At 33.5% G+C, this 16,963-nt stretch overlaps 3 protein-coding genes across 11 annotated transcripts in view; 1 reads left to right on the top strand and 2 right to left on the bottom strand.

The window, feature by feature from the left end:
• Nucleotides 1–205: 205 nt before the first annotated feature.
• LOC115442582 (tRNA pseudouridine synthase-like 1) lies at nt 206–2,611 on the bottom strand. The gene is made up of 6 exons (XM_030167658.2): nt 2,428–2,611; nt 2,224–2,352; nt 1,754–1,963; nt 1,360–1,455; nt 1,018–1,258; nt 206–666 (listed from the first exon to the last, which is right to left on the bottom strand). The coding sequence occupies exons 1-6, from the start codon at nt 2,475–2,477 to the stop codon at nt 430–432; spliced, it is 963 nt and encodes a 320-aa protein (XP_030023518.1). The 5' UTR covers nt 2,478–2,611; the 3' UTR covers nt 206–429.
• A 257-nt stretch (nt 2,612–2,868) lies between these two features.
• Nucleotides 2,869–12,336, top strand: LOC115442583 (transmembrane emp24 domain-containing protein B). Its single transcript, XM_037439545.1, is given in 5 exon segments — nt 2,869–3,088; nt 3,203–3,466; nt 4,019–4,100; nt 9,614–9,653; nt 11,518–12,336. Coding segments are annotated over 5 exon segments (708 nt in total). The 5' UTR covers nt 2,869–2,875; the 3' UTR covers nt 11,627–12,336.
• A 591-nt stretch (nt 12,337–12,927) lies between these two features.
• Nucleotides 12,928–16,963, bottom strand: part of LOC115442575 (ephexin-1) — a 103,052-nt gene continuing 99,016 nt past the window's right edge. For 8 of the 9 annotated variants that reach the window (XM_030167642.2, XM_030167646.2, XM_037439542.1 and 5 more), the window contains 5 exons: nt 16,437–16,576; nt 15,955–16,104; nt 15,487–15,634; nt 14,944–15,145; nt 12,928–14,714 (listed from right to left, as the gene is read on the bottom strand). In XM_030167642.2, the coding sequence (XP_030023502.1) occupies nt 14,551–14,714; nt 14,944–15,145; nt 15,487–15,634; nt 15,955–16,104; nt 16,437–16,576 (804 nt within the window). In that variant the 3' untranslated portion in view covers nt 12,928–14,550. The remainder of the gene's footprint in view (nt 14,715–14,943; nt 15,146–15,486; nt 15,635–15,954; nt 16,105–16,436; nt 16,577–16,963) is intronic. The other variant, XM_030167645.2, reaches the window with a different exon arrangement.

Genomic DNA, 16,963 nt, shown 5'->3' with positions numbered 1-16,963 from the left:
AATTCCCAAACTCAAGACATGTTTGATATTGTTATTAATCAGTACACTCTCGTTTGTGCAATCTTGTGAACCAATGTAGAGGTGTTCTGTAACCATTATTGGTACGTTGTCTGGTTTGGTGTCGACCACAAAGCCGTACATATTTGAGGATATTGTTTTGACATCATTCTTGCTCTCAACGAATCGTTTTCCGTCGACATTCGTCACGATCGTTTCGGTTTCTTTCAATTTTTTTCTTTGCTTCTGTAATTCTTTTAAGAAATTCATGTTACTCTCTATAATTTATAGCTATATCAATTATATTGGATCGTAGTTATATGAGCTGCTCAACAGATGGCACTATTTTATATGGAGCAGTAAACTTACAACTACCCTCTAGGCAAATATCTTCTAGAACATATGTAACATTAACCTTCTAAATACAGTCACTTATTCACTATCACTGTCACAATCTATTCCAGAGTCTTGATCCTTGGTCTGATCAGGGTTATAGATCAAGTCCTCAGGATTATACTCCACATTACAGAGGTATAGGCCATCAGGAGGCCCCGCCTGTATGAATGAGTACCAGGAATGCTTTGATGGCACTTGGAGCATCACCTTAATGTCCTCTGGTTGTAGCTTACCTATACCAACTGATATTAGAGCTCCCACCATGCGTCTTATCTGCAATGGTAGGTGATATTTTAAATTTAGTATTTCATTGAAGTATAGGCACTGACATAATAATAACTAAGGTGGTATGATGGGCAGAATGCTAAGGGTTGGTGGCAAAAACTTTTAATACTCATTTAAGAGGTGCCCATTTAATTAATTGGTAATAGGCTTTTGCTGAGTATTTTATGCCATTAAGTATAGTAATAGTAATACAGTTGCATGAGAGAAAAGTGAAGTTTGTTTCTTGTTTCAACTTGATAGTTTGGAAATTGGCATAATATTCTATTTTTTTTTCTAATGAACTTATAATTCAGCTGGGGCTGCAAGCAGGAGTTAGTATAATATAGAAAGTTGAGATACCTGATTATGAACAAACGCGCGCCCTTTAAACTCAATATCCCAATAATCAAAATAACTATTCTCTTGGTGATATGTAGTTGTTATCGGCCGTCCAGGTGTTATTATTATAGACTTGAGCTCCCTGCGATTGTGTTTGTGTGGGTTCAGTTTATCAAACCTCTTGAATGTTGAAAAATCATGGTATCCTTCTAAGTATTTAGCGCCTGCTTTGAACCTCTCAATGTCGAAACCTTGTAATCTACTGAGAAAATAGAAATACAAACAGTTTATAAAAATTATAATAATCACTTATCATGAGCTAGCATCATAACTTATTTGTACACTCTTACATATAACACTTACCAACTAAAGTGGCATCTATTTAATTCTTCAATCGGTATGTATGATGCAATAGACTCTTTCTCTGGTATGTTAACACCTTCCTTCAAGATTGCCAAACTATAATTTAAAATATGTTTGTATAAAATTTGTTTAAATCATTACCTAAATATTTTTTTCAACATGACATATTTGTTAGCCTGACAAGACTTAGCGTTGGTTAATGGTTTTTACAAACAAACTGGACTTATGGGTAAAAACTTTAGACATTAATAAACTTTAATTCACTACACCTTGAAAACTTACTGCAAGTCTCTATTTATTTCAAACATTTATATATTTCTTTATTATTCGGCAAAGGTATATTCAGAATAATACTATAAATTTGTATTCACAATACAAATCATGAGATATTTACCGATACAGATAAGTCCGTGAAAGTGCTTTGAACCGAGCATGGAAGTTGTCAGATACTCGCAGGCACTTCTTTACAAGAATACTACAGTCGTTTTTGTTGAAGACCCTGTTCATACTATATGTGACATAATTTGGATCGTATATTTCTGTTCCGTGCCGGTCCAAGTCAAAATGCGCACTGGAATTAAGCGCATGCACTCCGCCATCTGTGCTGTAACAAATTGTTTTTAAGAAGTAAGGTGGGCAACTATGTTAAGATATTTAGTTTTGTGCATGTAATGAACATAATTATTTTAATATTTGCTTTTTTTTTTGCTTTTAATTTAGTTTGCCTTTTTCATATTTTAGTGTCAATTACTAATTAGGAATGTTAAATATGAATAAGAAATATTAGGCTGTTGTTTTCACTCCAGAACGCTATGAAACTTATATAATTCATTTAAATGGATAAAGCATGGTTTAGTTACTTACCGGCTAGACAATACTACGTTAGGATAATTAAGAGACCTTAGTCTTAAAAGGGCTATTTCCATTCGACCCTGCACACTCTCAGGATCAGGGTAGTTGCGACCTTCTTTAAGCCATATCTTCTCTGAGGACCTTAGTGCAGCAAGGAAAAAATTAAATGAAATATACATACACTGAGTTACGCTAATACGATTTTATAGTTCATACCTGAATGAAGTTCCTATGTACGAAAAGAAAGTCAAGTACCTCGCTTTCATTATCTTTTTATTGTTTATAAAAGAAATTTACATTAATATTATTAATAAAAAACTTTTCCTAATGATTTTTTTGTAAATATAACCTCAAATCTCAATTCAAAACACTGACAAGATTGGCTGTCAGCCTGTTCATGTCAAATTGAAAGTTTATTGAACTCGTGTCTGTAAGTTAAATTTGGGTTTAGATTAAAGTACTGTATGGTAGAAGTTATAAAAACAGTTAATTAATACTTCTACTTAAAGATATTATATAATTATAAATTAATCATGTAAAGTTTCTTCTAAGTTTACATAAATCAGTGCATGGTTATATCTGATCAAAACGGAACGCGCATAAAACTTTCACCTTTGACATTTTTTGTTGTCCTACTCGCACACGTCACTTTTAAAACGAAAACATGGCTAGACGGACGTGGCATATGTTTACTTTGTTATCGATAATATTTACCGTTTTATCACTTGTCGGTGACGCGCTAACATCATCAGCGGCACCATGGTACGAGAACTTACCGGCTGTAACCATGGACTACAAGGTTCACATAGACCCCGGCAAGGAAGATTGCTATTTCCAGTACGTGCAACCGGGGGCTACTTTCTACGCAAGTTATCAGGTAATTAGCGAGACATTCTCTCTGCGATAATATTTTTAGTAATTATGTATGCTTCAAGATCATCGTGATAATAGTTATGTGTGAATAATTGGCATAAAACATTAATTTCGACAGGTATTGAAAGGCGGTGATGGTAACTGCGGTTTCGCTGTTAGACATCCTAACGGTCAGATTGTACACCCGTACGAGTGGCGGCAGAGCGCGGAGTACGCCGACCAGTCTTCCACGGGCGGGTACTACGCTGTGTGCATTGACAATCAGTTCTCAAGGTTTGCTGGCAAGCTGGTGAACCTGTACCTCTCTGTGATCAGATACGACATGTGGGAGAAATACGCCAAGGAGGTCGAGGAACTTGATATGAACATTAAGAACTTTACGGTATGGTGTTTGTGACTCTTTTTTTTATTTTAAAAAGTATAAGGGTATATATAACACTTTTCTTCATGTTTTTATTTAATAAGAATAATTGTAAATTCTATCATAGCTGATAAATGTATTTATAACAAATACATAATTCACGTTAAAGTTATTTCAATAATTTGCATAATGAATTTACACAAAATCATGAATAATTAATGAAGTCATTTGCCTTGGAACATCTACAAATATGTTGTTTTTGTCAAGCAGACCCTATCACATACAACAAATTTCAATTTGAAATAACTTCAAAATTTTGATCTGTTCTCTAAAACTGATATTTATTTATATAATTAATATTTTAACATATATTATTAAAGTTAAAAATAAATAATGTAAATAAATATAATGTGATGCTTAACATTGCAATGAACAATATATAATTATGTTTGATAAGTAAATAATGAAACACAATTGAATCAAAGTATTATTATTCAGTTACAATTGTTCAAACAAAGTTGTATTACTTTTAATTTTTATGAATAAGTTATTATTATTATTTATTGTTTCCAGAACTCCATTCAGTTTGTAGAGAGGAATATTAATGACATACTGCAATACCAGTATCATTCCCGAGCGAGGGAATCAAAAAAATGTTAATGATTTCTTATGTCTACACAAATGTAAGACAATGAAATAAAACTAGTTTTCTGATTTTATTGAAGTTTGTAATAGAATTTTTGGTTGCTTCTTTTTTTTTCCGGTGTGTCAAAGACTACAGCTTACATGGTCACTAGGGCTACTGAGGTGTAGGTCGTTTGAAAAGTCACTGTTGTCAAATTATAATGAAGATGATATACAAATAATTTTAGGAAAGTCTTATACATTTTCGGAGTTTGCCTGCGGTGGCATAGTTGTATTATGTTAGGACAGCAGTTTTGAGGTATCGGTTTCGATACCAGAGTTAGAAAGTCCGGAGTCTAGAAGTTGTGCCCGATATAGTGATAGGCTCACCCCTATCACATCATGGGACGGTATAAACACGGCGCAATGTGGGTGCACCAGTTGCGCCTCTGCCTACTCTTTCTAGGATAAAAGGCGTGAGTGTGTGTGTTTATGTATTCATTTTGATATGTATGTAAATTTTATTTATATCTTAACTTAGACTAGGGAAAGTGAAATACTGGCAGTCTAATGGCATTTAGAATTTACGTAATGGTTTTGAATAGTGTTACAAGCCAGAACTGAATTGAATGCCTCTATTTTCCAAAGACATCTTAAATTATTTACATACTAATAGATGTTAGAAATTCCAAAGACTTTGTTATATATTTGTTGTCCGTATGTCTATCAGCTATTTATAGCTGTGACGAATTTTCGTAATATACAGGGTGTTGCACACCAAGAGTGTAAATAATATCAATAATTACATGTTATTGATTAGTCATTTTATGTGATAAAGGCTAGTTAGTGGTATACAACACATTTGATTCTGATAAATACAATTTATAATTTGTATAAAAAATCTTTCTTGTAAAAATTCATAAATATTAGATAAGGTATGTATAAAGTATGTATATTATGTTGCCAATATGGTAATGTCTGTATTTTAGGCATGTTTAGGTTTTAGGAATGCAGATTATTAATAAAAAATTCAATCATTCAAACACCAACAATAGAAAAATTATCCACAGGTTCTTTTGAATTAAACCATCATTGATTCTCTTTTTCTACAACAGCCTCTTTTTTTTTTACTTTCACATAATAAATATAAAATATAAATAAAATAAGATCTTGTTTTTAAATAATAATTTGATTACTTGTGTAAAAATGGATATACATATGATTTTGTAACCTTCCATTTGTAGGGGAGTCCCATTGTCCACACTCAGTTGCACTATCAATATCAAGAATATTGTTTAATGTTTATTTCATTGTGTTTTAAATATATACCTATGTAATTTTTTAGATACATTGTATCGTTATTTGAAGTGTTTCTTACGAATGTTTTACATGATATTAAAGTGTCAGTTATCTTCGCGGATTTTATGTTAAAGTTTACTTCCAAAGAAACAATTATAGATTTTTAATTTTTTATTCCTTTGAATGATGAGACGAGCTTGCCGTTCGCCTGATGGTAAGCGATACGACCGCCGATAAACAGTAGAACGTTCATCCAACAACTTGAAATACAAAGTATTGTTTGGTATTCCACTGCGCTCGCCATCCAGAGACGTGAGATGTTAAGTCTCATTATGTCCAGTAGTTACACTTGCTACGATGTCCTTCACACCGGAACATACCACTGACTACACACAGCTGCTTGGCGGCAGAAATAATGTATTAGAGTATTTGTAAATCATATTTATTTTCTATTTTCAGGTGGTCTCTAGTTCAAATTATAGCGATAGCTGCAACTGGCACTCTGCAGGTGTATTTCCTAAGGAAGCTGTTTGAAGTCAAAAACAACTCATCAAAGACAAGAATTTGATTTTTTTAAATTTAATATTAAGAGGAGAGTCTATTGAATGTTACTAACTTGACTGAATCATTAATTACATTTGAGTTGTCCACAAATAAAGTTAGGTAGCATTAAATATAGAGGGGTATGTCAATTTTATAAAAGCTTTTGCTGCCGCGTTAGTGTATAATATATCTTATTTAAATACTATTAGATCTCTTATTCTTGTTGATTTTATAGCTCTATTTTTTACAAAATAAAACATTTTAACGATTTCGTACACAGCATAGCATTTATAGTTTGTGCTAGAACTCTTCCAGCAAGTAATAAACGAAGCCAATAAGGAAATCAATTAGTAAAACCATAAAAATGTTGGCCAAGTGTTTTAATTGACTAGAGAAATTGTTTGATATAAGTACAATTTCCAAATAAGCGCGTGAAACATTGTTCACAACATTTTTAAAAGGCATATTTAATTTAAGTTGACATCACATTCACAAATTGTTGTGTTCATGATCCACTTTAGGATTGGATTTGAGATTATAATTCTAAGATCTGAATGAAAAGACATATTTTTGATAGAGTTTGCATTTTATTTATTCATTATGTTTGCTTTTTCCCATGTCATGCTTTTTGTATCGTAGAGAAGTTAGTTGAAGTTAAGCACAAGATATACATAATTTTATGACCAACATATTGTAACAAACTATAATAATATAATATAGTTATATGTCAAAGTTTTTTGTGGTGTTTCATTTTCCATCTTTACGTTACTTAGAGATTATTAATGCCGGCATTATGAAGTCCCTGGGTTCAAGTCATGAAGGTCGTAACTTCTGACTTAACCTGCACAATCTAGAGAGATAAGTTTATCGCAGACAGTTAAAGGGGATTCCTCTCCTATGTACTTATAACACATTTATGTTCTGTAATGTTAGTATGCTTTTGCTCGCGGATTCGCCCGCGTTCACGAATTTTCCACAATAAAAATCCCGCTTTATATCTTCCCGGAATAGAATGTTGCTTTTGTCCTTCTCCGGGTCTCAAACTAATTCCACACATTTTTTTTTCATCTCGACCCAAAAATCTCGGGACTCGAGACAACTAAAATTAGGAAAAGTCTCGGGGCTTCGAGACACGAGACGTCCCGGGACCCAAACCCTAATTGTGCTAAATAAACAAATGCGATCTGTATAAAACAGTCTCATACTTATATTTCTCAACATAGGTATTACCTACTTTTTTTTCTCTTTGGCAAGGAAGTTACTTATTACTTTCTCGGTTTTATTCGTCTTTGCGTGAAAAGGGTAATTGTCAAAAATAAAATACGTAATTATAATACATATCGTTTATTGAATATGTTACGCATGTACTTATCTATTTACAAACAATAATTTACTTAAGTACAATGCAAGTAATTTAATAATTTATCGTCCATATCAATACATTACAAAATCTTGGATACTTTACAATTTCATTATAATATACATATTACTATCTCTATATGATTGGAACAGATGGCCGGATTCCTAAGTTGAAACATATTTTTTTTATTGTATTATATTTTTTAAAACCTTGATCAAAATTACAATCGAATAAAAATATATTAATATTTTTTTATAAAGTTATCCCCAACTAACATCCCACGATTTTAGAAAAAAAAACCTTATCTCCAGGAACTCGGCTCAACCATCCATAGAACTGTCAACTTGTCCGCATTGTTTTTATAAGCAAAGGAAACAATAATCAATAATGCTTACAACTAATAACCAATCAGTTTCCAACATATACAATATGACTAGATACTACGATTAACGAATAGCGGCCAAGTGCCAGTTAAACATAACTAAAGTTAAACGATTTAGCGCTAGTTATTTTATATGTCCTTACAATACTGTACATATATATGTTGCAAATCTCATTCGTAACTGTACAATTCACAACTAAAATTTGGGAATTTAAAAGCGAAAGTTTTTACACCAAAGATAATACATACTATAAAACCTTTCTTTAAAAAAAAAAACTATTTTGCTGTTTAAATTTTTTTTTGGTAATATCGATGAAATATTAAAAATTCTGGGTTTGGAGTCATAGAATGGTCTTTATTTTTCATAAATATATTTTTGTGGTCAAATTTTCGCCTTTATATTTGCCTTTAATTTTATGTTCGTGTAAATACAAATAAACAAAAAAAAGAAAACATTCTCTCTTCATGTTATCGAAATATTCGTCATCAGCATTACTTATTTTAATGTTAATGTCCGCATATACTCAAACTTCAACAATCATTAAGTAAATATTAGATAGTATCACTGAAAAATCTTATAGAATTCATAAAGATTTTATTAATTTCATCAATAAAAATATTAATATATAATCTTGGTCCATTAGTCCATGATTGCGTTGATTGTAAGTAAATGTGTTTTATTTAATGAAATAGTTGATACTGTTAAAAAAATAGGTTTTACAAATGTTACAATATCAAATTAGATTAGTTAAGTGCTGACATCTAGTTACAAAATTCGAAAAACTAATTTTATATAATAAACATTTTAGAACAACACAAGCGTACTTTCAACCATTTAAGGCAGTCTGCGGACGGATATCGTCTTTAGTTACTCAGCTACAATTTAACACAAGAACTCAGGCTGGTAATATGAAATATTTGTGAAATGTACGCGGGTTGCCCGGTGACGAGGGATCCGGTACTCGTCCGGTGTTGTCTTCGGCAGCAGCACATTGTGCGTGTAACCGATTCCGGCACACGCGAACCTCACTCTTAGCGAACACGCAACACGCCCTAATATTCCGTGCTGTCTCGTCAACACTTACTACACCCTAGACGCATCGTTCAAAACGTTCTCGACCTCGTAACGTTTGTGTTTTGGCTATTCTCGCTATTAATGCTTGCGGCAGTAGAACTAAAACGGCGTGCACACGCATTGGCGGTAAGGGTGTTACGTTCCCATGATCGGGTCGAGATCCCCGACGCACAAGAGAGTGAAAGTCGGGGGGTGGGTGATTGCCGGGGGTGGCGGCGCACCCTGCTGGAGTAGTCAACCAGGGACTACCAACTAGGATTTCATAAATCTGCTGCTTTTACAAAACACCAAATTACAACATGTTAATAAACGAGCACCAATTTACGTATGCATATTTATTTCATATAGAAATTTATTTATTTATTTATTTATTAGCACTGCCACATTGTACATATAATAACAGTTACACATAGTTACACTAGTTTTAAATTTATTTTTTATTTTTATTATATTTTAAATTATAATAGTCACAAAATTAACAACATTTTGAAGTGATATCAATAATTAAGTAATTATAATTTAATTAATCTGAGAATTATCATCGCCGTTCTTCGTTTGAGAGAAACGTCTTGCGAGTAGGTACTCGTACATATAGCTTCAGTCGATCTTCATTTTAAATGGCACGAATCTAGCGATAGATAAATTACATTAATAATAATACTGACTTCCGTGTATAACTTACTTGGTTTGTTGTCAAAGATAAAGGTAAATTAGATTTAAATAATTTTAGCATAGGACTTCTTGCTTATAACATTAAGTATGTACTTACCTACATAATTATAATTAGATATTGTTTATCTTATATTAAATGAAATCTTTGAAATAAATAATTATGAAATAATTTAAACACAAAACGTTAAGTTAATATCCATGCATTTTTTTAAGACAGACAATAATTGCTGGATAATAACGCCTATGTTATGAGGTAAACCATTTAATTTATCTTCTATTGATATTAGATGTGTACTTTCTTAGATTAAATAAACCAGTTGCATGATCTTTTCTAACCCAAAACATGTAAAGCATGCTATATAAGTTATAACAGCCAAGAATCAACAAAAATGTTAATGATTTCTTATGTCTACACAAATGTAAGACAATGAAATAAAACTAGTTTTCTGATTTTATTGAAGTTTGTAATAGAATTTTTGGTTGCTTCTTTTTTTTTCCGGTGTGTCAAAGACTACAGCTTACATGGTCACTAGGGCTACTGAGGTGTAGGTCGTTTGAAAAGTCACTGTTGTCAAATTATAATGAAGATGATATACAAATAATTTTAGGAAAGTCTTATACATTTTCGGAGTTTGCCTCGGTGGCATAGTTGTATTATGTTAGGACAGCAGTTTTGAGGTATCGGTTTCGATACCAGAGTTAGAAGTCCGGAGTCTAGAAGTTGTGCCCGATATAGTGATAGGCTCACCCCTATCACATCATGGGACGGTATAAACACGGCGCAATGTGGGTGCACCAGTTGCGCCTCTGCCTACTCTTTCTAGGATAAAAGGCGTGAGTGTGTGTGTTTATGTATTCATTTTGATATGTATGTAAATTTTATTTATATCTTAACTTAGACTAGGGAAAGTGAAATACTGGCAGTCTAATGGCATTTAGAATTTACGTAATGGTTTTGAATAGTGTTACAAGCCAGAACTGAATTGAATGCCTCTATTTTCCAAAGACATCTTAAATTATTTACATACTAATAGATGTTAGAAATTCCAAAGACTGTTATATATTTGTTGTCCGTATGTCTATCAGCTATTTATAGCTGTGACGAATTTTTCGTAATATACAGGGTGTTGCACACCAAGAGTGTAAATAATATCAATAATTACATGTTATTGATTAGTCATTTTATGTGATAAAGGCTAGTTAGTGGTATACAACACATTTGATTCTGATAAATACAATTTATAATTTGTATAAAAATCTTTCTTGTAAAAATTCATAAATATTAGATAAGGTATGTATAAAGTATGTATATTATGTTGCCAATATGGTAATGTCTGTATTTTAGGCATGTTTAGGTTTTAGGAATGCAGATTATTAATAAAAAATTCAATCATTCAAACACCAACAATAGAAAAATTATCCACAGGTTCTTTTGAATTAAACCATCATTGATTCTCTTTTTCTACAACAGCCTCTTTTTTTTTTACTTTCACATAATAAATATAAAATATAAATAAAATAAGATCTTGTTTTTAAATAATAATTTGATTACTTGTGTAAAAATGGATATACATATGATTTTGTAACCTTCCATTTGTAGGGGAGTCCCATTGTCCACACTCAGTTGCACTATCAATATCAAGAATATTGTTTAATGTTTATTTCATTGTGTTTTAAATATATACCTATGTAATTTTTTAGATACATTGTATCGTTATTTGAAGTGTTTCTTACGAATGTTTTACATGATATTAAAGTGTCAGTTATCTTCGCGGATTTTATGTTAAAGTTTACTTCCAAAGAAACAATTATAGATTTTTTATTTTTTTTTATTCCTTTGAATGATGAGACGAGCTTGCCGTTCGCCTGATGGTAAGCGATACGACCGCCGATAAACAGTAGAACGTTCATCCAACAACTTGAAATACAAAGTATTGTTTGGTATTCCACTGCGCTCGCCATCCAGAGACGTGAGATGTTAAGTCTCATTATGTCCAGTAGTTACACTTGCTACGATGTCCTTCACACCGGAACATACCACTGACTACACACAGCTGCTTGGCGGCAGAAATAATGTATTAGAGTATTTGTAAATCATATTTATTTTCTATTTTCAGGTGGTCTCTAGTTCAAATTATAGCGATAGCTGCAACTGGCACTCTGCAGGTGTATTTCCTAAGGAAGCTGTTTGAAGTCAAAAACAACTCATCAAAGACAAGAATTTGATTTTTTAAATTTAATATTAAGAGGAGAGTCTATTGAATGTTACTAACTTGACTGAATCATTAATTACATTTGAGTTGTCCACAAATAAAGTTAGGTAGCATTAAATATAGAGGGGTATGTCAATTTTATAAAAGCTTTTGCTGCCGCGTTAGTGTATAATATATCTTATTTAAATACTATTAGATCTCTTATTCTTGTTGATTTTATAGCTCTATTTTTTACAAAATAAAACATTTTAACGATTTCGTACACAGCATAGCATTTATAGTTTGTGCTAGAACTCTTCCAGCAAGTAATAAACGAAGCCAATAAGGAAATCAATTAGTAAAACCATAAAAATGTTGGCCAAGTGTTTTAATTGACTAGAGAAATTGTTTGATATAAGTACAATTTCCAAATAAGCGCGTGAAACATTGTTCACAACATTTTTAAAAGGCATATTTAATTTAAGTTGACATCACATTCACAAATTGTTGTGTTCATGATCCACTTTAGGATTGGATTTGAGATTATAATTCTAAGATCTGAATGAAAAGACATATTTTTGATAGAGTTTGCATTTTATTTATTCATTATGTTTGCTTTTTCCCATGTCATGCTTTTTGTATCGTAGAGAAGTTAGTTGAAGTTAAGCACAAGATATACATAATTTTATGACCAACATATTGTAACAAACTATAATAATATAATATAGTTATATGTCAAAGTTTTTTGTGGTGTTTCATTTTCCATCTTTACGTTACTTAGAGATTATTAATGCCGGCATTATGAAGTCCCTGGGTTCAAGTCATGAAGGTCGTAACTTCTGACTTAACCTGCACAATCTAGAGAGATAAGTTTATCGCAGACAGTTAAAGGGGATTCCTCTCCTATGTACTTATAACACATTTATGTTCTGTAATGTTAGTATGCTTTTGCTCGCGGATTCGCCCGCGTTCACGAATTTTCCACAATAAAAATCCCGCTTTATATCTTCCCGGAATAGAATGTTGCTTTTGTCCTTCTCCGGGTCTCAAACTAATTCCACACATTTTTTTTTCATCTCGACCCAAAAATCTCGGGACTCGAGACAACTAAAATTAGGAAAAGTCTCGGGGCTTCGAGACACGAGACGTCCCGGACCCAAACCCTAATTGTGCTAAATAAACAAATGCGATCTGTATAAAACAGTCTCATACTTATATTTCTCAACATAGGTATTACCTACTTTTTTTTCTCTTTGGCAAGGAAGTTACTTATTACTTTCTCGGTTTTATTCGTCTTTGCGTGAAAAGGGTAATTGTCAAAAATAAAATACGTAATTATAATACATATCGTTTATTGAATATGTTACGCATGTACTTATCTATTTACAAACAATAATTTACTTAAGTACAATGCAAGTAATTTAATAATTTATCGTCCATATCAATACATTACAAAATCTTGGATACTTTACAATTTCATTATAATATACATATTACTATCTCTATATGATTGGAACAGATGGCCGGATTCCTAAGTTGAAACATATTTTTTTTATTGTATTATATTTTTTAAAACCTTGATCAAAATTACAATCGAATAAAAATATATTAATATTTTTATAAAGTTATCCCCAACTAACATCCCACGATTTTAGAAAAAAAAACCTTATCTCCAGGAACTCGGCTCAACCATCCATAGAACTGTCAACTTGTCCGCATTGTTTTTATAAGCAAAGGAAACAATAATCAATAATGCTTACAACTAATAACCAATCAGTTTCCAACATATACAATATGACTAGATACTACGATTAACGAATAGCGGCCAAGTGCCAGTTAAACATAACTAAAGTTAAACGATTTAGCGCTAGTTATTTTATATGTCCTTACAATACTGTACATATATATGTTGCAAATCTCATTCGTAACTGTACAATTCACAACTAAAATTTGGGAATTTAAAAGCGAAAGTTTTTACACCAAAGATAATACATACTATAAAACCTTTCTTTAAAAAAAAAAAACTATTTTGCTGTTTAAATTTTTTTTTGGTAATATCGATGAAATATTAAAAATTCTGGGTTTGGAGTCATAGAATGGTCTTTATTTTTCATAAATATATTTTTGTGGTCAAATTTTCGCCTTTATATTTGCCTTTAATTTTATGTTCGTGTAAATACAAATAAACAAAAAAAAGAAAACATTCTCTCTTCATGTTATCGAAATATTCGTCATCAGCATTACTTATTTTAATGTTAATGTCCGCATATACTCAAACTTCAACAATCATTAAGTAAATATTAGATAGTATCACTGAAAAATCTTATAGAATTCATAAAGATTTTATTAATTTCATCAATAAAAATATTAATATATAATCTTGGTCCATTAGTCCATGATTGCGTTGATTGTAAGTAAATGTGTTTTATTTAATGAAATAGTTGATACTGTTAAAAAAATAGGTTTTACAAATGTTACAATATCAAATTAGATTAGTTAAGTGCTGACATCTAGTTACAAAATTCGAAAAACTAATTTTATATAATAAACATTTTAGAACAACACAAGCGTACTTTCAACCATTTAAGGCAGTCTGCGGACGGATATCGTCTTTAGTTACTCAGCTACAATTTAACACAAGAACACTTGAGATTCGACACGGTGTGAATAAACACATCTTGCACATACTAGCACCACTCTACCATCTAATGTGATGTTAACTAGGGATATATAGATGAATGTTTTAATATCACGCTTACAAAATTGTGACGGCTGAACAGAGAAAGATAAACGTCTCGCTCGCTCTTATTGAAAAAACATGTTTTTTATATCAAACATATACAACAAGATTTGTGTCATTAATATTGTGGTCATTAAGTGTGTCAATTTGAAGACTCAGGCATAGAACACTGTACTGTTGGCGGGTGCAGGGCCGGTTCGAGGGCGAGTGGCGGGGGGTCAGGTGCGCTTCTTCTGGCCGAGGTATGTGCTGGAGAGCGCGAGCAGGCGGTAACGTTGGCGCAGGTTGCGCGCGCGCACGTGCGGGGACGCGATCTCCGCCGTGTACGAGCCCGGGAACCAACCCGCCTCGCCGTCGCGCGTCCTCTCGCCGTAGTACCAACCTATAATAATAAATTCAACTGTGATTAATCTAGAAAATATACGACTTTGGTATAATAGAGTAGGGTAGGTGGTATATTACAGGTACTTGACTATATTAGATGGAAAATTTTATAATAGAAGAAATATGCAAGTTTCTAAGTAGCCAGTATTTTTCTGTATTTTAGATGTAATTAATAAAATGTAAATTGATTATTGATTATTGAACGCTTGATTATGATTTGCACTCACCTTCAGTGGTCTTGCGCGTAACGTTGACGACATCCCCCTCGGCGAGGGGCAGCTCGTCCGGCTGCGCAGGCGCATAGGCGTAGAGCGCGACGACCTGCGGACAGTCCCAGCCCGCGTACACGCTCTCGCCCGCCTCGGCGCGCGGGCCCGCCAGCGCCTCGGCCCACCGCGACGCGTCCGTCTCCGATGGACACGACACCATCTGCGGAACACAACACACTTGTATAAACTACAGCCATGAATATAAGGGGAATGGGTCGTTTCTTAGCCTATCTAAGGATTGGACGAAGGCATTATCGGAGTTCTATATAAAACCGAAATATTATCTGTGACTTTCTTTGGTCATAGCTTTATTAAACTAAAACTATCTACCCTTTTGAAAAACTTGAATCCATCCAGATTCATACCACTATCTCAATCGTTAGTGCTGTCCAAAATTATGTTTTAATTTAATTAGTACACGGTTTTATTTATTTGTATATCGCTTTGTGTATCCAAAGAAATTACGACGTCATTATGGCCAATATTGTTCAGCATATTTACCATCTCGAGCGTCTTGCCGTCCCTGTTCTCGAGCAGGGTGAGCAGCAGCGCATGTCGCGCCGCGCCGGCCGCGTCGCTGCTCGACACCTCCAGCAACGACCGCGCGCAGTAGTCCAGCGCCACGTAGTACTCCTCACTGCAGGGAGAACTGTTTATGTAACAGGCAGGTTACGAAATAGTCGGAAAACTGAAGTAATCACGGCCGGCCATGAATGCACATCATTAATTATGCGAAAAATAATATGCCATTACTGCAAATGATTACACAGGCTCTCCATTGTCCAATCTGTCCATATTGCAATTTGTAATGAGTAGCTATACGGGAGTTTTTCATCAATTTATCGCTTGGTGACGTGAAATTTCTAATTTGTTACATTTTAACCTAAAATCAGAGAACGTGAAGGTTTTATTTCAAAATCTTCATTATTAGTTCACTCCTCCAAATTATCTAGAAATATCTAGCGTTACCTCTTCTTTTTGGTGATGACGAGCAGATCGTTGAAGAGGAACACGTGCAGGGGGATCTTGTGGAACTTCTTGCCGAAGGTTAGCTTCGACTCGTCGTTCTTCCACACCAACTGCGTCATCTCGCCGGAGCGGACCAGCCAGCGAACCGGCCTGCATACAAAAATAGTAGTTATTATAATGTTGGACACGTGAAAATTTTCAGTTTTGGATGTTGATTCTAGAGTTGTCTGAGGAAAGACATTAACATTGAATAATTGGAATAAGGAAAGAATGATTCAGTTTCATGAATGTATAAGGTCAGTTGTATTTTAAGAGGTCTAGAGGTACATTTCCTAAGTCTCTACTATGAGATACGATCAATGACTGAGGACTCATGGATCTAATCTTCCTCGGAAACTTAACACATGTTTTAATCTATATGAAATCGTATAGAATTTAAGCAGCGTCTGAGACGAGATAGTCCTATAGTGTTAGATGCGTACCTTCTATCCCTCCGTCCGCAAGCGGGTCCGAGTAGCGGCGGGTCCCGCATGGAGGGTGGGAACTCTATGATCTGCGAGAGGCGGAACATTTCCTCCACACGCTCTGTATTGCGGGCGCCCTCGTTGCACTGGGACACGAACTAGAACAATGCCTATTTATTCTACTTATCCTAAATACAAAGCATCACCGGGCCAATTTAAATGTCGTCAAAATTGTGTCAATTAGCAAGGGATAGTCATTTATTCCTTAACACTAGCTGGACCCTACCCCACTTACCACTAGTACAAAAAACCTTTTCCAAAAAGGCTGAGATGTCATTAATCATTTCGACAATTATGTTAAGTCCTATGTAATAGAGGACAAGCGTATTGTCATAAATCAGACACAGCTCCAGATTTTGGGTTGATAACCAGAAAGTATCAATGTCCTAGTCGAACATGAGATCGAACCCGAGATCTGAGAACAGAAATCGTGCCAGAATCCATACATACGATGTACCAAGCTACTAATGTTTTATATGAAAAGA

This window comes from Manduca sexta, chromosome 17 (genome assembly GCF_014839805.1).
Source record: "Manduca sexta isolate Smith_Timp_Sample1 chromosome 17, JHU_Msex_v1.0, whole genome shotgun sequence".
Classification (NCBI taxonomy): domain Eukaryota; kingdom Metazoa; phylum Arthropoda; class Insecta; order Lepidoptera; family Sphingidae; genus Manduca; species Manduca sexta.
Note: the sequence above shows the minus strand (reverse complement) of the source record. Positions and strands in the feature narration are given on the sequence as shown.